At 43.0% G+C, this 24111-nt stretch overlaps 1 protein-coding gene across 1 annotated transcript; it reads left to right on the top strand.

The window, feature by feature from the left end:
* The first annotated feature begins 2262 nt into the window (after positions 1–2262).
* On the top strand, positions 2263–12323 carry LOC136714836 (ankyrin repeat and IBR domain-containing protein 1-like). Its single transcript, XM_066692455.1, has 19 exons — positions 2263–2426; positions 3101–3358; positions 4168–4435; positions 4766–4930; positions 5719–5836; positions 6979–7199; positions 7641–7729; positions 8228–8372; positions 8620–8786; positions 8938–9026; positions 9343–9473; positions 9762–9887; positions 10097–10183; positions 10292–10358; positions 10493–10638; positions 10829–10971; positions 11112–11163; positions 11394–11453; positions 11943–12323. Exons 2-19 carry the CDS (start codon positions 3171–3173, stop codon positions 12036–12038), a joined length of 2358 nt encoding a protein of 785 aa, XP_066548552.1. The 5' UTR covers positions 2263–2426; positions 3101–3170; the 3' UTR covers positions 12039–12323.
* Positions 12324–24111: the final 11788 nt, after the last annotated feature.

A 24111-nucleotide genomic window follows, 5' to 3' on the forward strand; every position in this document is an offset into this window, starting at 1 on the left:
TGAGTGACCACCGATGACCAGGACTGTTATTGATTATAAATCCAATATGAGTGACCACTGATGACCAGGACTGTTATTGATTATAAATACAATATGAGTGACCACTGATGACCAGGACTGTTATTGATTATAAATCCAATATGAGTGACCACTGATGACCAGGACTGTTATTGATTATAAATACAATATGAGTGACCACCGATGACCAGGACTGTTATTGATTATAAATCCAATATGAGTGACCACTGATGACCAGGACTGTTATTGATTATAAATACAATATGAGTGACCACTGATGACCAGGACTGTTATTGATTATAAATCCAATATGAGTGACAACTGATGGGCAGGACTGTGTGTTATTGATTATAAATACAATATGCTGGTGTGATTGTAGGACAGTGTCTCAAAGGGGAAACGATTCTCTGCGAGTTTATACTTCACACCCTGGGCTTTGGTCCGCAGGCCACTCACTGTATATAAACCCTACCCTGACCCTCCCGCCGCATCTGCAGGTCAGTGAGTTTTTAATTCAGTTTTCACTGGGAACCAGTATCCACTCAGTGGGTCAGATTTACTGGGAGCCAGTGTCCACTCAGTGGGTCCGTTTTTCCTGGGAGCCAGTGTCCACTCAGTGGATCTGTTTTTACTGGGAGCCAGTGTCCACTCAGTGGATCAGTTTTACTGGGACCCAGTGTCCACTCAGTGGATCAGTTTTACTGGGAGCCAGTGTCCACTCAGTGGGTCAGTTTTACTGGGAGCCAGTGTCCACTCAGTGGGTCCGTTTTACTGGGAGCCAGTGTGCACTCAGTGGGTCAGTTTTACTGGGAGCCAGTGTGCACTCAGTGGATCAGTTTTACTGGGAGCCAGTGTCCACTCAGTGGGTCAGTTTTACTGGGAGCCAGTGTCCACTCAGTGGGTCAGTTTTACTGGGAGCCAGTGTGCACTCAGTGGATCAGTTTTACTGGGAGCCAGTGTCCACTCAGTGGATCAGTGACCACTAGCTCCACTGACCGCATCATGGAAACACAATCAGACAGTTTGATGCCCCGACGCACCGAAACAGCTCATTACACACTGCTGTGAGAGGCGGACTGACCAGAGGGGCGGGGCTGTACCTGCATGTTAGCTATATATTTATTTTGCAAACTCCACATTGAACATTTAGATTTAACTTTTACATTTAATATTGATATTAAACATTTATATTTTTTAAACACTATATATGTCTCTTGTGACTTAAATATTTAATCAAAACGGAGATTTATTTAAAAAAATCTTTATCAATGTGGAAAAAGCAGCTAAAGTATTTAGTAAATGTGGAAATAAACAGTGCGGTGGCACGCTACATTATCTTTGCTTCACAACCACAATCAACATGCATTATATACAGAATTACAGGTGCAGAGCAGACGGGCCGCTGCTGCCGGTGTCAGATGTGTCCGGTGCGGCTCTGTATTGTGACGGGTGTGGATGCATTTTTCTGTCTGCAGGAGTTTCAGCTCAACACCAGCTATTGCCCCCGAGCCGCTCGCCGGCGTGTGTGCGCTTCATATTTTGCAGGCGAGGCTGAACTACGTGCGCACGTCAAACCGGGCAACTGCGCGCCATCACGCCCACACGACGCAGCACGGCTCTATAGCACATCCGCTATCAACACGTCACATCCTGTCGGCGGATAACCAGGAAGAGCTGCTGTAACACCCGTCACAACACATTCACATACAGAAATATATAATACATTAATTAACCTATAGCTATAGGCAATGCAACATGTGCAGAGTTACCTACACCTTGCGATACAAAACGACAAATGAAACGAGTAGTGCAAACTTAGTGTGCAGTTTTATTTCGCTCATTAAAATGACACACTGGGCAGCATGTTAATCAATATCATGATACACGGAGACGTCATACATGTGCTGTTTTTGTAAACGTGCTTCTCCAAAAATAAAGGAAATTAGATTAAACAACAGCTGATCGTGTTTTATTCAAGTTTCGGTCTCAGCGTATATTTTCTCCAGCGTTAACAGTGTTCACATAAGATTTAATAAAGTAACTTAGGGACCGGGTTTCTCTTTTCTCTGGGCCGGGGTCTTTTAATATAACATATTATAGGTTCTATAGCTTGTTTGTGTGCTTAATATGAACGTTATAAGCATGGGATTCATTGAGAAAAAGACAATGTTTATGGCCGCATGTAGCTCGATTAGGTCCAAAGCGGCCAGCGACCTCTACGGGACTATTGCAGTTCTCATCAATACGTCACCGGAGGTCATGGCGACTCGCCATTGTGATGTCACAGTCTTTCCCCAGAATGTCCAGCATTCAGTCGCTGATCTGATCACTTGGAGAGAATAGACGTCGCTTGACAGTGTTTCACTTTTGAGTGCAGATCTAACTTCCTAACCAGCCAAACTAATCAGGTATTGTATTTGTTTTTACACCTTCTGTTCATACATTCAGCACATTCAGAGTGCAGAGACAGATAGACAGACAAACAGACGGGATATGTGATTTTTTCGGGGGGGGCAGGATGAGAGCAAGATTGGTTTTGTGATGTGCACAAAATATATGAAATTGACGGTTCAATTAAATCATTTCCAGCTCGGTTGGAACAAAAACCAGCAGGGTAGGGGGTCCTACCAATAAAATCAGTAACAGTAAAATCCTTATTGATCACGTGGGCTTTGGGGAATTATCAATGTATAATAATAATAATTATTATTATTATTATTATTATTATTATGATGATGATGATAATGATGATGATGACGATGATGATTATTATTATTATTATTATTGACCTAAAAAATCCTACAATTACTGCCATTAGCATACAGGACACACTGTGCCTGACATAGGGGTTTAACCAGGAGGTCATCCGAGAGCTGGTAACCATTGAAGAGAGGATATGTTACCTTGTGCCATCTTTCAGGTCACTTCCACAGGCCCTGAGCTCCTTTCGTGTTCATCTAAAATTCAAAATGAGCTTTATTGGCGTGGCCTGCTTACACCAGCATTTCCAAAGCGTTCACAGATGCAGCAAAGCTGAATATGAATCGAGAATAAACCCTCTCTCCCTCCCTCTCTCTTCCAGGCACAGAAGCATATTGCAAGTGCTCAGCTCGACCAACTGATCAGGATCACAGCATCGCTGGTCCACAAAGATGGGCCACACATGTTCAAAGTTTCGCAAAGCCCTCATCAAGGGAGATGAGACCCTGGCCAACCAGATCTACCAGAAAAACTCAAAGTTAAAAAAGTTCCTGGACCCCAACGCCTCCTGCGGGAAGAGATATGGATGCAACACCGCCCTGCACTACGCCTCCCGGCACGCCATGACACACCTGCTGAGGTCAGCCACACCCCACCCTCCCCGTCTGCCTCTGAGAGTCTCTTTGTCTCCCTCTTGTGTTTCCCCTGTGTCTCTGTGTGTCTCTCTGTCTGTGCGTGTGTGTCTCTGTCTCTGTGTGTCTCTGTGTGTGTGTGTGTCACTGTATGTTTCTCTCTCTGTCTCTGTGTGTGTGTGTGTGTGTGTGTGTCACTGTATGTTTCTCTCTCTGTCTCTTTGTGTCTGTGTGTGTGTGTGTGTGTGTGTGTGTGTGTTTGCGTGTCCTTGTGTTTGTGGCGCTGGGGAGCTCTCACCTGGCCGGCCGGCCAGTTCCTTGGTCTTGGTGCCCTGACTTTGACTGCGACGGCACTTCTAATTTGGTATCTAGAGACCTGAAGACAAATCTATTCATGCTTAAGGAAGTTCAGAGAAGCTACAGGCTGCTTTATTCAGTAATGCAAAATAAATTGAAGCAAGAAAAAAAATCAGCCATAGATAAAAGATTTCAAAAAGGTATTAATACTGATAGAAATAACTATACATACATACATACCTAAAGACATAGGCATAAATAAATGGGAGCTGAATAATTGGATTAAATGGGATACTGTGTTTTTTGTGTGATTTTTTTTGGCGGGGAGGCTTCACTCATTGCGAGGCCGTTTCTTAGAGTCCAGCTCCCCCTTGGCCATTGTCCCTTCCCCCTCCACGCTTTTGTTATAACGAGTGACGGATCCACCCTGGGTCCGGCTCTACCTGTGCTAATTTCCTGCATTTTCAGTGTCCGGATACAAAAAAAGGTTTTTCTTTGTCTTTTTCTCCCGTACAAACAGGTCGTTCCTCTACAGCAAAGGTGGGAACCCCAACAAGCGCAACGCGCACAACCAGACCGCCCTGCACCTGCTGTGCTCGGGGCCCCGGACCATGCCACTTGAGCAGGACGATCAGCGCCGGGCCAACTGCCTGCAGATGATCCTGAAGTGGACGGGCGACAGGCTGGATGGTGGGGAGTACGAGCGGGCCGATGTCAACGCCACCGACGACAAGGGGAACACGGCCCTGCACTACGCCGCTGCTGCAGGCTTGAGCACCTGTGTGCAGGTGAGGCCTGTGGACACAAACAGCCCGGCCCACAGCAGCTGGCCAGTGCTGACTGGGACACTGGGTTTGGGCTGGGAAAGTGAATAGTATACCCTTTTCCTAGGCCAGTTTCTTTCTCGAATTACGTATAAAAATGCATCGTCCCAGACCGGCCTGAATCAATGTGTTGCTCAACAATGCTGTACGCTTGTCTGGGCTCTGTCCGCTCTTACAGTCTCGTTGTGGCCCCGCACATATTGGCACAGAGATTCACAGATGCTCTTTGAACTCCATGAGAACAGGTGACGTTATTATTCTCATCGTAACGACCCCCATGTTGGTCTCCTGCAGTACCTGTTGAAGTGCAACGCCGACCTGTTCTCAGAGAACGAGGACAAGGCGACCCCGTGCGACTGCGCCGAGACGCAGCACCACGTGGAACTGGCCCTCAGCCTGGAGGCGCAGATGGTCTTCTCCGGGGACCCCGACGATCTCGAGACCCTGGACAAGAGAGAGGTTCATTTATACAGCTGGGTTTTTACTGGAGCATTCTGGGTACAGTGCCTTGCTCAAGGGTACAACAGCAGTGTCTCCCACCTGGGACAGACCCCTCAACCCTCTACACTGGAGTCCAGAGCCCTGACAGAGCTGGAGAAGAGGCACTGAGGGGTGTAGACTGGTCAGCCATGACACCGCTGTGGAAAGCGAGGGGAAGGAAAAATGGAAAACAAAGTACCCTGCTATGATGTAACCAAGAGAAAACGGACAAATGACTGTTACGGATTTATGGGTGGGACAGGGTTGTCGTGTGACTGCTCAGACGCCCTGCTGTGGCCTGTGTACACAAGCAGGGATTTTATTTTGTTCTGTGGAGAAACATAGCACATCGATGCACTGTGTATAAGAGAGCTCTCTGCTGCGTTTGGTTTTAAAACATGGCAGTGTATTCTGAGGGCTGCTCAGTGTATAACCTCTAATTATAGCTGTAAGGAGGGAGAGGGTGTAAAAACTGATCCCAAAGTCAGCTGATGTGTTTTTTTTCTACATCTTTCAACATCTGATGTTGAGATTAGCAATTGCTAAATTAATTGATTTATTTACTGCATTTGTATTGTTTTTGATTTGTTTTCTTGTACATAATCTTCTTACTCTTCCACTTCAAAGCAAAAGTTACGTTTGTCACATAACAGTGTGTTGTCTGAACAGCCTTGTGGATTCTTAGGTTTTCTTATTGCTGTGTGTGTCTGTGTCTCTATATTTGTCTCTGTTTCTTTGTGTCTGTGTATGTGTGTGTGTCTATGCAGCCATATGAGGGCCTGACAATGCAGGACCTGCGCAGACTGAAGAACAATCTGATTGAGGAGACGGCAGACATGCTGCAGACGCCCCGCTTCACCGCAGAGGCCCTGCTCCGCACTCACGGTACCGGTGCCCTCGCAGCACTCCGCACTGACTGGCACTGACCAGAGCCAGAGAGTCGGTCAGGGGCACAGAGAGAAACAGACACAGAGAGAGGGAGTGAGAGGAAGACAGAGAGAAACACACACACACACACACACACACACAGAGGAACTGCTTATAAGTCGTGAAATTGAGCAGTGCCCCCTGTCCCCTCTCACTGCCATTGTGTTCAGCAGGCACTACTGATGCCTGGATAGCAGCCCCTCCATTGACAAACCTTGGAAACACAGTTGCTACAGATCTCTGGCATTCGTTCACGGGAGTTTATATTTTGATGATGGTTTTTTTTGTTAGCACATAGGGAGTGACAGCTGTCTCAAAGTATATAGTCACACAAAACACGATACCTTGGGGGGAAAGTCCATTTCACTCCTAATGGAGGCCCATTCAGGAAGTGGAAGAAACATCACAGTAGCCAATCTGTATTGTGCCTTCATATATACAGATGATTGATTAAAAACAAATGTACACCCTGTGAAACTCGCACCACTGGCGTTTCCGTGTCCTGAAGCATCGCTGGTGACTGAAGAGGTTTCTAGTCCTGATCATTAGATGCACGGGATGCCAGTCATACACTAGATAAGAGGGAGAGGAATGTTTGGAAGTGCAGCACTGTGATTGTCTGGTTTCTTATGTGTAATTTGTCAATTAAAAACAGACAAAGAAGCCAGAAACACTCCGATTGACTAGTTCAGTGGTTCTCAAGCCTGTCCTGGAATACCACCTACTCTGCTGGTTTTTGTTCCTAGCGAACTCTCAATTACTGCATCGAACCCTCAATTTAACCCTTTTGCTTCATCTGACTTTTTAAATTGTGTATCTCATAAAAAGTTGGAGATTTCAAGTTCAGGATCTACAGTTTCATACTTTACATGAAATCTACAACTGTTTATCATTTATGATCTCAGATTAGGCAAATTATTAGTTCAATTAGGGGTCACCCAATTTAAAATGAAGTAATTAAGAGCACAGCTGGAACAAGAAACAGCAGGGCAGGATTGAGAAGCCCTATGTGTGGATCCGTTTCTATGAGTTTGTCTGTTAGGGTGAGGATGATTAACAGTTTTCACTTGTGCTGCTCTCCTCCTTCCCATGGGTGTCAGACTGGGACAGGGAGAAGCTGCTGATGGCATGGATGTCCAATGCAGAGGACTGCTGCCAGCGCTCAGGGGTGCAGATGCCCACTCCCCCACGCAGAGTGAACAATTCCCGGGATGCCTTGTCCTCCCCCCGCACCCCGGACGAGGATGAGGATGAGGAGGATTACGAGGACGGAGACGAGTACGAGGACGCAAGGGAATATGCGGATGAGGACAGGCCTCTGGTAACGACCCCCCCATATCACTCCTGTGTCTGCCTCACTCTTAGTGTGCGTGTGCGTGTGCGTGTGCGTATTAGGGTTCCTAATCAAGAAATCTTCTGATGCAGAGCGATTATGCTAATGCATTCAGGCACTACATTTACATAGACATAGTCTTTGAAGACTTATTCGAAAAGGTTGCGCTGGCTTTCCCTGACAGTGTCTGCTTTCTCTTGTCTCCGCTCTGTCCAGAAACTGTACATTGGTGATAAGTGAATGAATCCAACATCTTTCTATGTTGTTATTATTATTACACAATATTATAATTATTAGCAATTGGACTCCGGCAAGAAGCAGCCCATAGGGAAGAACACACACAGACTAATTAACATTAGTTAATGAATGAATCAATGACTGAATTAATGTAATAGGCTTGTGATTTCTTGTTTCCATGTCTTCCTCCAGTGCGGCATTTGCATGAGCGCTATCCCTGCGTCTGAGGACCCCGTGGACATGTCTTGTGGACACGAGTTCTGCAGAGAATGCTGGGAAGAGTAAGTTGTTTTTCCTTTGTCACCCTTGAAATAACTTGTCCACTTTGCTTCAAATGTAATTTCTGTGTCATTTAAGGTGGCAGAGCAGTGTTAAGCTCACAGGTCGCCCCCCCATCATCATGTTCAGGTTGAAGCCAGTTCCCTGGTTTGCTTATAGCCCTATTTGTACTGTAAGGACCCGTGTGCTTGGTAAGTGAATTGCATTCCTGTGAAGAGAAGCCCCCTTGGCGCTGGGATACTTTACTGTATTTGGTTCTGCGGCAGCCTTTGGCCAAGCCACTGATGTGACTGGCAGGAGAGGCCAGCGCGCTGCTGTGGCCCCTGACTTTGTGTGATGTGTCCTGTGCTGCCGTGGCCCCTGACTCTGTGTGATGTGTCCTGTGCTGCCGTGGCCCCTGACTCTGTGTGATGTGTCCTGTGCTGCCGTGGCCCCTGACTCTGTGTGATGTGTTCTGTGCTGCTGTGGCCCCTGACTCTGTGCGTCGTGTCCTCCCTCAGGTTTCTCAACATAAAGATCCAGAACGGAAAAGCTCCCAACATCTTCTGCCCGGGCCATGACTGTTCCCGGCTGGTTCCTGTAGAGGTCATAGAGAGCATGGTCTCTAAGGAGATGTATAAGCGCTACCTCCTGTTTGACATCAAGGTAAAAACACAAACGTGTGTGTGTTTGTGTGAGGGTGTGTGTTGGCGTGTGTGTGACAAGCACATTTCGACGGCAGTCACAGCTGCAATGGCGTCGTATCTCAGTATCTGCTCTGTAACAGATCATTTTAGCTCATCCAAGTGAACTGAAACTCATTTTAGATTTATTTTATTGTTTGTTTTTCTCTCCCCCCAGAAGCCCTCTGTCTCCCTGTTTACAGTTCAGTGTTGTTTCCTCTGTATTTCAGGCGTTTGTTGAGAACAACCCTGCTATCAAGTGGTGCCCCAGCCCAGGGTGTGAGAGAGCTGTCACACTGGCCAGACAGGGCCCCACAGGGACCGGCACCAATCCACTGCTCTTTCCCCAGCTCAAGGCACCGGCTGTGGACTGTGGAGAGAGACACCTGTTCTGCTGGTGAGAGAGAGAGAGAGAGAGAGACAGAATAACCATTGTTTTTTTTAGAGGATCCCCTCTCCTGCTTAGCGGCCACGGTTCTGATTGAGCTGAGGTGTCCGAGTGTGAAAGGGGGCCCGAGGCATGAATGAACACCTGTTTTTGTCTGCAGGCAATGTCTCGGCAAGGGCCACGAACCCTGCGACTGCCAGACGTGGGAAGTGTGGCAGCACAAAGTGTCAGAGATTCATCAGCAAGAACGTGAGTGACCCCTGTGCTTTGCTGTCCTCAGTGTGTGTCCTGCTGTTTGCTTACAGGTGGCCTATTAAACCTACAGGAGGCTGTTAACCCCTCAAGGACCGGAGCCGCCCAGCCCAGATCTGAAGCCCCTGATTGTTTTCAGTCCTTTTTAGCTAATTTGTACATATATTGTTTTAATGAATACACCGTCGTTTTCCCACTCTGCTCAGTTTATTCCCCGGCTCCTTGGCAGTCCCCCTCCTGCCTGTCAGCGCGTGCCCCTGGCCTTGCCGCGCCGCTGACTCCATGTCTACTCTCTCTCCTATCCTCTGGCCAGACGGTGGACTGAGCGAGTTCCGCGAGAACGCAGCCAGCAGCCTGTGGGTTCTTGCCAACTCCAAGCCCTGCCCCAAGTGTCAGACGCCAATCCAGAGGAACGCAGGATGTAACCACATGCAGTGCACCAAGGTAATGTCCAGCACACCGCCCCCCACCTGAACATTTCAGATCATTGTTTTGTGAATTGAGTTGCAGCTCATTTGGCTCTTTCCTGAAATTAAAAATATAATTTCCACCGGAAGCAAAATCATTGCCTTGAAAACTGGAAGGACAATGTGAGCAGCCTGGGAGGAGCCTCTGTCTGTTTGTCTCTCTCTGTCTGTGTTTCTGTCTGTCGGTCTCTCTAATAATGTAGGCACCAGTGAACATGTGAATATTGACGCTGCAGGGTTGTGTGTGTCTGTTTTGGGTTTTCAGTGCAGTTACAACTTCTGCTGGGTCTGCCTGGAGGACTGGACGATGCACGGCTTCAACACGGGGGGGTCATACACCTGCACACGTTTCGATGCCATCCAGCTGGCGGAGCAGAAGATTGTGAAGGAGGTCTGGTCCTCACTCTTACTGTTGTTGTTTTATAGTTGTTACCGTTATTACTGTTATTGTTGTTATCTTTGTAATTTGTATTGTGTTGTTGTGGTCATTATAGTTATATATTTTGTAGGCATTATCTGCATCAGTGTGACCCACCTGACCTGACAGACACCTGCTTTATCTTCTGTTTTGTGTTGTTGTCACCCCCCCCCCCCCATCAGATTGAGAAGAAGCGCAAGGTCCTCCAGGAGCACGAGCGCTTTCAGCAGTACCTCGAAAAGTACAAGAGCCACGAGGACCGCTACCAGGTGAGAGTGACGTGGCTCCAGGGTGGCCCCTGGTGTCCCCCACACACATACACACACACATACAATGCAACAGGACAGCAGTGACTCTGGTCTCTCCCCCCCACACAGCTGGAGAAGCAGCTTCTCACAACTGGCAAAGAGAAGATGCAGCAGCTGAGCGAGATGCTGAGCGGACGTGAGTGAGACTCGTGCACCCCCACTGGCCTGTGCCTAGTGAGAGAGCTTGTGAATTCACAGCGATGCGGACACGCTTGATCTGTACACTCAGCCTCGCCCCCCCGGCCTGTGTTCTTTGTTCTGCCTCTACAGGAGAGGGTGGCGCCCCCGACACCACCTTCTACGAAGACGCCGTGCTCGAGCTCCTGAAGACGCGGAGCATCCTGGCCTGCTCTTACGCCTACGGGGCCTTTGTGGCTGTAAAGAGCAGGAAGGAGGAAATCTTCAAACGAATGCAGGTAAGGTGGCGGTCTCCCCGGGGCTTCGGTTTGTTTTTGGATACATGGGAAACAATCAGTCGGTCTTTGTTTTAAATAGTGGCCTTTACGAAAGGCGTGTGGTGTCAGTCTTAGAGTCAGAACCTTCTCAGGTGGGACACACTGACCCCTCCCTGACCTCTCCCCCGACCTCTCGTGCCTGTGTCCCCAGAATGAGCTGGAGATGGCGACGGAGGATCTGGTCAACCTGCTGACCAATCACACGCCACGGCAGAAGATTGTGCGCGCCGCCCGTCTGGTGCAGAAGAAGCGGCGGGAGTTCCTGGTCTCCACGGCCCTGGACAACGACTCATTGTACGTCTTCCCTGTCCCTGCGTCCCTCAGCATTGCTCTGTCTGTCCCCCTCTGTCCGCCTCTCACAATCCTGAAATATTTAACCTGTCAAATGTTCAGAGAAGAAAGAAACCATGCCTGCTGTACTGTTTGTCTTGCAGTTTCAATGATGGCAAGTGGGACTGGGAGCTCTTGGGGTCGTCGTCTTCTGAGGTAACTATCTGCCGTGTACTTTCCCTCTGTGTTGTGTTGTAGTGAGACTGTGCTCTCCTGTAGACTGTACCGTTGAGTTCGTGTGCAGAGACGTCCACACGTGACTAAGACATTAACAGACTGAGTGTCTGTGCAGGAAGTAACTTGTTCTCTGTAAGCGATTGTTTGTAGATGCCTAACCGTGTTTGCAGAGAAAGGTAACTAAAGTGTCATTTTGCTCTAATCTAAAGCTCATGAAGCGTCTGCCAGCTCTTGCGGGGAATGACCGAAGACCAGGAGGCCAGACACAGGTATTGCAAAAGAGACTTTTTATTTTAATTTGGATGCTTAATTGTTCTTTCTAAAACAAATACACAGTTTGGAATGATTTTTGTTTACTGTTTTATGTGAAAATCTTCTCTTCCACTTCATTAGGTTGTGTGTTACTGGGCCTTGTAGTTACAGCACTATAATGCCAGAGAAGAGTTGCCGTCCCTTTCGATATCATTGCCCAGATATGATTGCGCATCACCATTGCCAATAGCTGACAGTGAGGATCAATATTGAATCTGACGGAGAGTTGAGATGAATTGAGATTATTTGTCTTTATTGGTCTTTTCTGATGCTCCAAGCTCCCTGGTGGCCTGCAGTCAGGTTGCATCCCTTTTGTTGATGTGAAATGTAAACCCAGGTGCACACAGAGGGGTGGGAGACGCACAATCATGTCGCAGTGAGCTGACGGCAGCAGCAGTGCGCAGTGTGACCCGCGCGTTAACACCCCTGTGTTCTTGGCCCTGCAGGTGCTGAGCTCGCAAGAGAACGACGACCCCGACGTCTGGCTGACCACCCTGCTCTACCAACAGCAATTGAGCTGGCGGGGGTGGGGGACAGGCTGATGCACCTGGTCAGCATGGGCAGCCCCTCCGGCCTCCAGCAGTTCGAGAGCCTGGGCCGGGGTGAGTGGGCAGGGTAGGGGTTGGCATTACAAGAAATTACAGCATGACAGGAGGCTGAGTCGGTGTCAGTGAGGGGTGTCAGTGGGTCAGCGCAGGGATACCTGTGTCGCCCCAGCCTCCTCGTGCTCTCCCTCTTCCTGTTCATTTAGAGATATCTGCACATCATTTCAAGACGTCTTCAAATGGCTTCCTGTGGGTCCATAACAATTCATCGTCCCCATCCTCATATGTTCTCCACTTGAGCATTTCACTTATTGTAGAGCCCTAGAACACACGTGTATATGTATTATTATTATTATTATTATTATTATTTATTTCTTAGCAGACGCCATTATCCAGGGCGACTTACAAAATGTAGTAGGCTATATAAATATGTAAGTTGAAAAAATAGCTGGCGCTACAGTAGTTTTAATAAATCTTAAATGCGGGGTGCCTTATCCCAGGGATTTTATATAGAACAATTATCCGGTCAAGGAAGGATGGACAGCAGCTCCCGTCTAAAAACAGTCCACATTCACCGATGTCTCAAAAATTATTTATTAGAGAAAAAGTGAACATCATGATTCTTACGCGTTTCGACTTATCTTCCTCAGAGCGTCGTGAAAAAGGGCTGGGCTAATCTCTTAAATACATCTGATATAAATGAATCATTAGCACCCTCCTTCTATATTCAATTAACAATCATGCTTCAACACAGTGTGAATATTCCATTATTAAGACAACATTTCCATATAGTTAATTATCAATCCATTATTCAATTAAAATCAATTAAAGTAATACAATTTGTTACTTTCAATCAATTATTAGACAATCGGCAATGCATTCAAACATTATTAAACATACATTTTAAAATTGAAGGACAAAATTAAGATCCTCATTCAGTCCCATTGGTTCTATTGTCTGTAACGCCAATATCCAACATGCCTCTCTTTTCAGCAACAAATTCACCAAGTTACCTCCTCTCTCAGTATACTAATCTTCTCCAAAGCCACAAAACGGAGCGAGTGTGGTGAAGATCCATGCCCAGCCTTCATATAATGTTTGGCTACCCCAACATTATAGCCAAACATTATATGAATCTTCACTGTTTTGTGGCTTTGGAGAAGATTAGTATACTGAGAGAGGAGGTAACTTGGTGAATTTGTTGCTGAAAAGAGAGGCATGTTGGATATTGGCGTTACAGACATTAGAACCAATGGGACTGAATGAGGATCTTAATTTTGTCCTTCAATTTTAAAATGTATGTTTAATAATGTTTGAATGCATTGCCGATTGTCTAATAATTGATTGAAAGTAACAAATTGTATTACTTTAATTGATTTTAATTGAATAATGGATTGATAATTAACTACGAAACGCGTAAGCATCATGATGTTCACTTTTTCTCTAAAAATAATTTTTGAGACATCGGTGAATGTGGACTGTTTTTAGACGGGAGCTGCTGTCCATCCTTCCTTGACCGGATAATTGTTCTATATAAAATCCCTGGGATAAGGCACCCCGCATTTAAGATTTATTAAAACTACTGTAGCGCCAGCTATTTCTTCAACTTACATATTTATATAGCCTACTATATTTTGTAAGTCGCCCTGGATAATGGCGTCTGCTAAGAAATCAATAATAATAATAATAATAATACATATACACGTGTGTTCTAGGGCTCTACAATAAGTGAAATGCTCAAGTGGAGAACATATGAGGATGGGGACGATGAATTGTTATGGACCCACAGGAAGCCATTTGAAGACGTCTTGAAATGATGTGCAGATATCTCTAAATGAACAGGAAGAGGGAGAGCACGAGGAGGCTGGGGCGACACAGGTATCCCTGCGCTGACCCACTGACACCCCTCACTGACACCGACTCAGCCTCCTGTCATGCTGATCTTTAAATGATTTGCAGATTTCTCTAAATGATTTCAAGATATCTCTAAATCTAAATTCTGACATGACAGGCAGTGTTGCTTGCGTAAGGCCTGATGTGTGACTTTGCTGGTGGGTGTCACGTGATGCAGTCTCGTATGGCAAGCCAAATGATCATCTTAGAGATATTGTAATTCATTTAAAGATATCTGCAAATGATTTAGAGATATCTCTGAATGTACTTACACAAGTAACACTGCCTGTCATGTCAGAATTTCCTTCCAAAAAAATAAAAATAAAAATAAAATAAAAAATAAATGTTTCTGCCTGATGTTTTTTTCCTAAACGTGGATGAAAGACACTTCTGTACCCCTCACAGTACCAGGACTCGCCAACTAGCAAATCGTTCTTGATGATATTTTGTTAGTTATTTTTGATGAAGTTTAGGGGTTGAATATTTCTATCTAGGTTTGATTCTTCCGGAGGTGATTTCATTATCATTTGAAAGTGCTATCAGCACCTGATCATGGAGAAACAAACACACACCGCCTCATTATGCTGTCCAGGTCATTCTTTTACTGGTCAGGTGCTGCTAAAAAATTATGGCAAGCGACACACACATGTAACACTCATAATTTCTGTAAATTGACTTTTGGTTTAGCTGTTGAAAAGTCTTAAATCATTTTATATTCTCCCCAATTGCTTGGAAAATTATTAAAAAGCTCCGATTGGCCTAATGATCTCGTGCTTTAAGGCTTTACAGAAGCCATTGAGAGCGAACTCAGCTGGAACAAAAAGCAAGAAGACGGACTGTAGGACCAGGGTGGAAACAGCACGGTTTAAATAGGATCCGCCCTACGCCCCTGTGTACAAAATACAAGTCCTACATCCTAGATTGTGAGCTGGCAAGATGTGAAGACAGAGTTAAGAGCCAAGAGGAAGGGTGCATGAGGGAAATCAAATAAACAACACGAGTACTCGCAATGTAACAGCATGTCAAAATTGTAAGTACAGTCTGAAAAGCTGTGTCTCGAGTAATCGCCGGAAGGGGGTCAGCGACTCTGCTGTCCTGATTTCAGTGGGAAGGTCGTCTAACAACTTAGGGGCCAGGGATGAAAAGCAGCGGCTCTGGAGGAAGGGGAGTGGAGAGGAGGTAAAGTTAGGCTTCTGGTGCAGGGAGACCGGAGAGATGTGGAGGGGATGTACGGAGAGCTCAGGGTCTGAAGGTAGCTCGGTGCGGTCTGGGAGATCTGGGCATCATCTGCGTAGAAATGGTAAGAAAATCCATGGGATGTGATGAGGGGGCCCAGGAAGAGTGTGGAGAGAGAACAGGAGGGGGCCGAGGATGGGGTACATTTGTGAGGAGAGGTGTGGAGGAGCGAGTGGGGAGAGGGTCCAGGGCACACTTCGTGGGTTTGTGAGCTAGGAGGAGAGAGGAAAGATTGAAGAAAAGGAAGCTTGATTAGCATGAGCTTTAGTCGGGATGGGAGAGGACTGGTGCTGTTGAAGAGGGGGCACCCGGCCGAGCTCAGCGACAATCGCCCATCTTCGAGCTGGGGTGAGTGGGCCGATTCCAGCCGCTCCAATGTTTATTATTGTGAATGCGATGCGGGCACACCCCCCCCACACCCCACAGAGCAGCCAATCAACCTAAGCAGCTTGTCACTGGGACGTGTGAGGAGCCAAGACCGAATTCGAACCCAAGACCAACCCCTGCGGCACCGTGATTATAAAATACACCCTTAGTTTTCTTATTTTTTATATCAGGGCAATGCCTAGTGCATGGACACCCAAACTGTGTCTCAAATCATATACTACAGACCAGGGGTACTCAATTATCTTTTGTCAGGGTCCAAATTCCTTGGTCAAGGTATAGTCAAGGTCCAGACTCCAGAGGGGGAAAAAAATAAATGACACCTCCAAATGCCCCTTTCCAACACACACACAATTCTGTGATTTAGTAATATGCCCCGCTGCTTATACTTAGTACATTCATTTACAAAGTACAAAAATAAAACTTTTAAATAAATGTAAATATCAGTATTACAGCACTTTAACGCATTCAAATCATTAAAAGTGGTCTGAAAGATTATTGCAGGCATATAGACTTTCAAGCATTTGAGTAGATTCAAGTCTTTACCACTTTCTCACTGTCCACTGTTCAAAATTAATGTTGCAAAAGGAGGCAAAGAGGACTGAGGGATGCCGGGCGGGGGGTCTGGGGGTCCCCCAGGAGAGTTTGAAAACTGAGAGCTCAAATGCGCCATTCAGAGTCATTTCGAAGGCGAAAAACTCAGCTCAGAATCTCCATGAAATCAGGCAGATTTGGACTCAAACATATCTTTGCTTCACAATCACACGTCACCAGTGAAAAATCAACATACATTATATATATAATTACAGATGCAGAGCAGACGGGCTGGTGCTGTCAGTGTCAGATGTGTCTGGGTGCAGCTCTGTATTGTGACGGGTGAGGATGCACAGTTTTCTATCTGTGTGGTGAAACAAACACACCCCCACTGAGAAACACAGCCTCATCAAACAATAAACGTGTTTTAGTAAAACCCTCACAACCAATAGAAAGTGTTCTTGAAAGCTGCGCTGCATTTGAGTGTCCATGGTTATGATTATTGTTTACTTTCATCATGATTGAAGGTTGCCATCTACTATGGCATAGAGGCGCATCTTTACCACTTTTTAAAATTCACAATATCAATTAAAATTAAGAAAATCTGTAAATGTTCGCCAACGTCTCCAAATGACAAGCAAGCGCAGATCACAGTAAAACATCTAAAGATAATGAGTGAAAAACGCACCTCTTAGACAGTGTTGGATAAAACTGAAATGATACATGATATTTACAAAACTATTTCAAATCCTACATAGGGTTTTTGGCTGGGATTAGTATTGCAATACGTTTAACATATATATTAAATAAAATCCTCGCCGTGCACTTCACCCCAGCTGCCATTTGCCACGTTCATGCTCTTTTTGTAGGTCACTTGATTTTAATCCTATGGTTATTGAGTGACATTCGAATGAGTTGGCGGTCATCCCAGTCAGTGGAGAGTCGTTTTTGCCCTCTGCTGGTCTGTAGCTTTGTTGTCCCCAATGTCTGCTGCTTGACCTTGTTCTTATGAACCAACGTCTTTGAAATTTTAAGGATGAAAGAAACCCGACGCTCACTGTCTGCCAGTAAAGCCAGAATTGAACCCTTCTTTTCCTCACTCAAAACTTTCCTTTTCAACTCTTTTGGCATGGTCAATAGTTATTTTTTGATTCCAATTACTTTTGAGGTACTATTAGCACTGTTTTGCCATCCAGCTGGTCCTATTGCAAGAGGATATTGATGACCACAGCAGTGTTTTTTATACTTTTCCCCGTTAAATAAGATTTGGTTCAGGTTATCAGTAGCTCAGTCAGTAGAATGAGGAGCCTGTGTTGGAATTCAACAGACACTGGAATGAAATGCCTGCCATACATGTACCATACATACACTGCATCATTTGCAGTGGTCTCTTAATTTTTTCTAGAGCTGTATGTTTATTGATTTATTTTCCATTTAAGTCAGAGCTCGGTTGCAATGCTGGGTAGGGGGTCCTCCAGGACCAGGGTTGAGAACCATGGATCTAAAGGAATGTATGTCCATGCATTTATACATGTAATTGTATGCATTTTAAAATCAGATAAGTATTTTCATTTTCATTCTGATTTGTCGTGACTAATATGTTAGTTTTGTCATTTCAAATTGGCAGTCACAGTGTTGCATGTTCATTTTGAGACATGGAAATTGAATAAATGTTTAAGCAGCCATCATTGTCTCAGTTTATGCTTTTAAATTGTTAATTGAATTAATCAGGCTGGTGTCGAGTGGGATGGACAGCACCTCTACGAGTGGAAAACTCTCACCAGAAATCTCCCCGCAACGTTGATACTCTCTGTCCCCTGCTCGAAGCTCAGCTGGGCCAATGCACTTCGAGAGAGAAAAGTATGAAGTGCTGGACAAAACAATCATATTTATATAAAAAACAAATCGTTAATAGATCGGATGTTAGTTCTTAATATGCCATATTGAAAGTGCGATAGAATGCATAGCTTTCCTGTTGTTTTTAAAGAATAAATTAATAAAACAAACAAGAAATGAAAATACCTTGTAATGCCATAGTAAAGTTTTTAATGCTCGATACATCTTTCCTGTTGTTAATGTGGGCTCTGAGTATTAGCTGGAGTAAAGCTGACACCCAGTGGTAGACAATATCACTGCTCTCGGCAGCTGCTTTAACTCACACTGTGTGAAGCCAAGGACACTTCCCAGTTAGGAAGAGACGGGGCTTTTGAGTAAATGGGACAGACAACGATCACACAGAAATGAGAATAGGCTAATAAAGGCATTATGTTACATTGATCTACAAAGTGGGAAAAACCTTCACACCTTTACTGTAAAGTGTGTTCAGAATCTGCGCAGACTCAGGAAAGGGGCTGCAAATTGGTGCACGTCTGTTGGCCTGTTTACCTCAATGTTATGGTTTGGGGAAAAAACTCAAAATATAATGACAGTTCTTTATGGTAGCTTTTTATTTAAATTTGATCCTTGCCTACGGTGCAGAGAGCATGCATCCCCACCCCTCTTTCTGCCTGATTGTAAAACGAATCATTTACTTTTACATGACTTGGTTTGTGGATGGAAGTTTTTACTTGGTACACACCTTACAATGTTCTGACTGGCAAGTTCAGAGAGTAAGTGATTTGTGTTTGCTTTTAGTTTCAGTTGGTAACCTCAGTGGACAACCTCTTGGATGTTTTTTAATTTCATTTGGATTAATTACAATATTTGTATGTGTGTATTATTGAACCCGTTTAACTCCATTTTGACAAATCTTACTCTTTCACAATTGTCTTTAAGAGTACTGAAACTGTCTCCACTAAAGCATGTCTAGCAAATTGGATGTATTAGTAATAAGATAGATAACAGCCTGCAAGGCACAGGCACCTGCAATATAAATCCTTCTTATAGGTTCACAGTATTTAAATACACAATTGCAGACCCACAACCATTAATTCCAGGCAAAGGGATGTTGATATCCCTCCCAATACTCCATAACTGTATAGTTAGAAAGTTGATCTCTCTCTAAGGCATTTCTCATCAGTCTATTCATAAATCAGACTAACTCTCAACTCAAGGGTCTTACTAACGTTTTGGAATGCAATTCTATGCACCCTTAGATTGATTACACGTCAAGGAGAACACTACACAAGAATAGAGGAGAAAATGAGCAGCACAAGTAGTATGAAAGTATGATTTTATTATATATGTTATGATGTAATATGTATTGCATATGCTGAAACCACAATTATTAAAGGACAGGCATTACTTTAGGCGTTATTTTGCTACTTGTTTATGGGGATGCAGAGCAGGAATCTTTGACAGACGTGTGTTTTTCAGATGAAAATAGACGCATTTGGTAACGCATTTTGGACGTGTCCATTTCCATTAAGGAAATGTAATCAATACTCCACTTCAGCTGCATTTGTGCTGATAACCCTGCTGGGGTGTAGAGAAATGTAGTATATACACTAATCCCATGATGCAAAGCAGAACCTGGGAAAAATAACAGAAGTGTGTTTAAGAAAGTGATTAATGGTACTTTTGACAGTGATGCTACAACTAACACATCTACAGCTAACACATGCTAATGTGTTATTGAAGGATGCAGCCATTTGAATGTCCTTTGTGTCAAATAAAGCACAAAAATAATACCTGAAAGAGTACTATAATGATGAGACAATGCAGATAAAGATGAACAGGCAAGTTTTTGAGGAGAGCCTGAATAAAATGACTGATGCCTTCCCCAATATGTTGCAGTGGACCAGTAACATTTGTGACAAAGGTCAGAGATAACGCCTGTAGGAATTAAAGCAAGTAATCAAGTTTGTGATTATTATAATTTTGTAATTACTTTTTTTTTTACATAGTCTCTTATGATATTTGATATCTACCGAGGAAACACTTCAGATATCCTTAACAAGGGTAAGAAAAGTAAACAAATAGGCCTGGACTGATCAAATTTGTGTCACTCCGTTATCTGACCCTTATGCAAGTATATCCTTGTAAATTCCCCATAGATTTTGCCGTTTTAACATGGCTGGTACATGTTAAGGAAACTGTAGTTTAACCATATTCTTACAGTGCATTTAAATAGATTCAACATGCCTTCAATGTTCTTTAGTACACCAGACAACAAGTAAACAATGGTTTACAATAGTACACATACCTTAGAAACATTTGTCATGAAATATCATGTTAATGATAGCTTTAACCAGTAAACTACCATCAAATGTTGGAAAAAATCAAGTTAAACCATATTAAGTGCAAATTAGACAAATTAAACAATATTTTTAAATTACATTTTAAGCTCTTTTGTTCAGTCAATGTGACATTTGTTTTAGATTTTCATATATAGAGGGGTTTCTCTTTTGGGTTCTATGCTACACAACATATCCCACTGTAATTTGAGCTGACTCAAACCTGCAGGGTCTTTGTTGTATATTGAACACACTTATACATAAAGAATGATGAAACATAATGTAGGGTATTTATTACCTTGAAAGGAGAGACTGAAAAGATGGGATTCACCCACATGGTACTGTAGTATGTCATGCACATGTCATCTTCTTTGGTAAATGTGCTTCTCCACCAATCTAGTAATACAAATTGAAATTGTAACATTCTCAGTGTCTGTTACACACGTTGTACTACAAGGTTGTGACTGTATTACATTTTCAAAAAGCAGAATGTGAAGAATTTGCGGAGAACAGCCTCAAATCACGTCCTTCAGATATCTTTTTGAAAACTGGAACGGAATTATCAACAGAAGATTGATTCCCAACCAGTTAAAGATGTCCTCAAATTTAAAAAGATCTTCACCCATCCTCACAAAACTCACCCTTTAAATTGTCAATGAACGTCATTTTCCTCTTTGCCGGTGCATTTGCCTTCATTTGCTATCACCTGAGTCACTTTGCTCTGATGTTGAATATAGGCAATCTAAAACAGGAATTCACTGTTACAATCCAGATCTAATAAAGTGTATACATGCAATCTAATTATACCGAGAGCAAGGCTTTACCTTCATAATAGAGTAAAGTTGTGAGATAAACTGTAATTTGTTACCTTGTACCAATTCCATATAAAGCTAACAATGAAGATCGCTAGAATGAGACGCCACATCTGAGTGTACCAGCCAATCCTGGTCCGTTTCTCAAGGGTGATTATTGCAACAACACATACTGAACTTGCTAGAAACTAGAAAATAAAACATAGTAGAACATAACAAATTAAATCACACCATTTTAATACCAACAACTAATTCTTAAAGCTGACAGTTGACATATGTTCACTAGAGGTCAGAAGGTTGAAAGAACAACATTTCTGTACATGCTGACTGGGGAATATGAACACATCATTTGCTTTTCTCTTCTCTACTCCCTGGACAGGTAACTGTCTCTTAAAAACAATATCTATTGAGAACACTAACACCTTCTCTTTGTAAGCAATGTGCACGCTTCCCATTAGCACCAAACTGTAATATAGTTTGTAAAATACTTCCATTTTACCTTTAGTATTGTAGTCAAGTTGAACCATTCAAAATTGTAATTTTCTTCCTGCCTAGAATTTAAGAGGACTCTGTCAAGAGCCTTATCCTCTAACTTGAAATTCCCATTTTTATTCTCCAGAATTTGTGTGATTTCGGACACATCTTGAGTTGTCAGGAATACATCTGCTGTGAATTGTATTTCATTTTTGTCTTCTGATTTCTATGAAAACACAAATAGATGTGACGAGAAGGTCTCACAAGATCAAACTACAATATTAAATGATATGATTATTTAATATCTTAAATGATCTTCTCAACATCATCCAAGAGCCTTGCAAGAAATGTCTGTAAAGTGGGTCTGGAGCCATCCTCTTTCTGGCAGGTGGAAGATATACTGGGGTCCACCTTCAACAGCATTTGTAATCAAGAAAACACAGTTTTACTCAGGAAAAAAACAAAACAGGCTGAAATAGATCTCGTATGCCTTCTCCTTGATTAAAGTAAAATATCAAGATATTTCAAGATAAATAAAACTAGCACAAATGGAGATGGAAATATTAACATAAATATTAAAATGATAGGCATAAATAACATAAAAGCGTGTTTTTATTTAAACGGGTACACTGCACAGTAAAACACACAGATGAAACAAGTGTTTATTTGTGGGGTAATCACTCTCTGTCCACTCAGGCTGTAACAAGACACCTGTAATGCTGTACAATGCGTGTGTTATTCAAGCACATGAAACACTAGACTGTAGGTGAGGTAGAAATCGCGACTTGAACTTGATTTGCGTGTATGCAGCTAAAACACCCTAGGCATATTTAATACATCTATTTAGGAAAAGTCACCATCGGGTATGCAAAGTGTATTCAGGAACACAGAGTCATCCAAATAGAATCGTTCAAACAGACCGGCCCTGAGCTGCGAATCTATTATAATTTAATATTAAATTTTTGATTATAATTATTTTGTGATTTTTTTAAATATACATTTCTCCATTCCCGTTCAGCACTGTTATACTGTAATATCAATGCCTAGTATTTGTTAAAGTATTACTGTGTGGCACAACCACTTAAACACAGTTACACTTATTTTAATAAGTACCCAATTAATCTACCGATTAATCAGCTAATGCCCATTGATTAACCGATCAAATATTTTAACCGACTGACCTAATATTCACTTACATTTTGCCAAGAATTCTTTTTATATTCTGTAAATCAGAATATTAATATCTTAATTTCCCAACTGAGACAAATAATAAAAAGTGTTGCAACCCACCACCACCACCAGAAACACCGCACAGAAGACTAGAAGACCCTTCATTCTCTCTGAAAGACAACACAAGACATTAAACAGCATCTCTACATACACTACAAAATGACCTTCTTCACTGAATATGACATATCTTAAAATGTAAATCTATTACTATTTGCATACCATAAATAATTACTACCATACTGTTTGTATATGATTCATATGCTACATCTTATATGCTAAACCAAGATTTTAAATAGACTTGATAAAGAAATGTTCACAGCATGTACAAGGCAAATTACTGTACCTGTACCACTCCACACCAGCAATTATAACTGTATCAGGAAGACAATGGATTTATATGTTGCGCTTCCGGTATTGTCTTACTATAACAGGTTATACAGGTTCTGTGCTTTACAGTTACTTCCACAAGGATTCGTTCCAGCTCAGTTTTATCCTCGGATTATACATCAGAAATATTTCAGCTCACATTTAATGCACAGCTTGTGTAGCTTTTAATTTGAAGTTTTGCTCCATAGAGGTTGCCAGTTCACCCATATTGCCATGTACATTTGACACTTTCTTTCTCGTTTCTCTGCTGAATTGCCTCCCCAAACAAATTAGTACTGCATGTATACTTTCCCATTAAAAAATAATGTTCTTCTGTTTGACAAGGCTTTTACCTACGCTTTGAGAAGATGTTGTGTAATGCTCCTTTGAACAGTATATGCTATAGCTATACAATGTTAGATTTCTTACTAAACATTTATCACCTTCAGACAAATTAAATATGAATAAGCTATTCATATATTATTCATATAATGGTATATACATTCTTTTATTATTTTTTACACACATTTTACAAACAGCACTTGGTTTCATATCAACACCTGTCTTCAAAGAGGTTTTTACATACGGATATATCACAACACATTCTCCCTGAACTGTGAAGAGGGACTTAGTTTAACTAGTTTTAGGTTCCTGTTCTATCAGTAACATGCACCTCATGTATGTTTCTTTCAGTATTCATCCATTTATTTTAAACAGAAAATGTGTAATATAAATATATAACTAAGATAGGCTAGAGGCATCAAACTGAATCGTAGTAGAACCGATATAATTATCACATTCAATATCACAGACATCTTTTCATAAACAAGTATTGAGGTATTCTGCCCAGTCTCACTCTGCACACTAAGCTATATGTTATTTTTTATCCACAAAACAGCAAATTAAATGTACAGAATCAATCAGTCAGTGTTTGTCGAACAAAAAAAGCACAAGGTTCAAAAAGAG

The sequence above is a fragment of the Amia ocellicauda genome, chromosome 19, assembly GCF_036373705.1.
Source record: "Amia ocellicauda isolate fAmiCal2 chromosome 19, fAmiCal2.hap1, whole genome shotgun sequence".
NCBI lineage: Eukaryota > Metazoa > Chordata > Actinopteri > Amiiformes > Amiidae > Amia > Amia ocellicauda.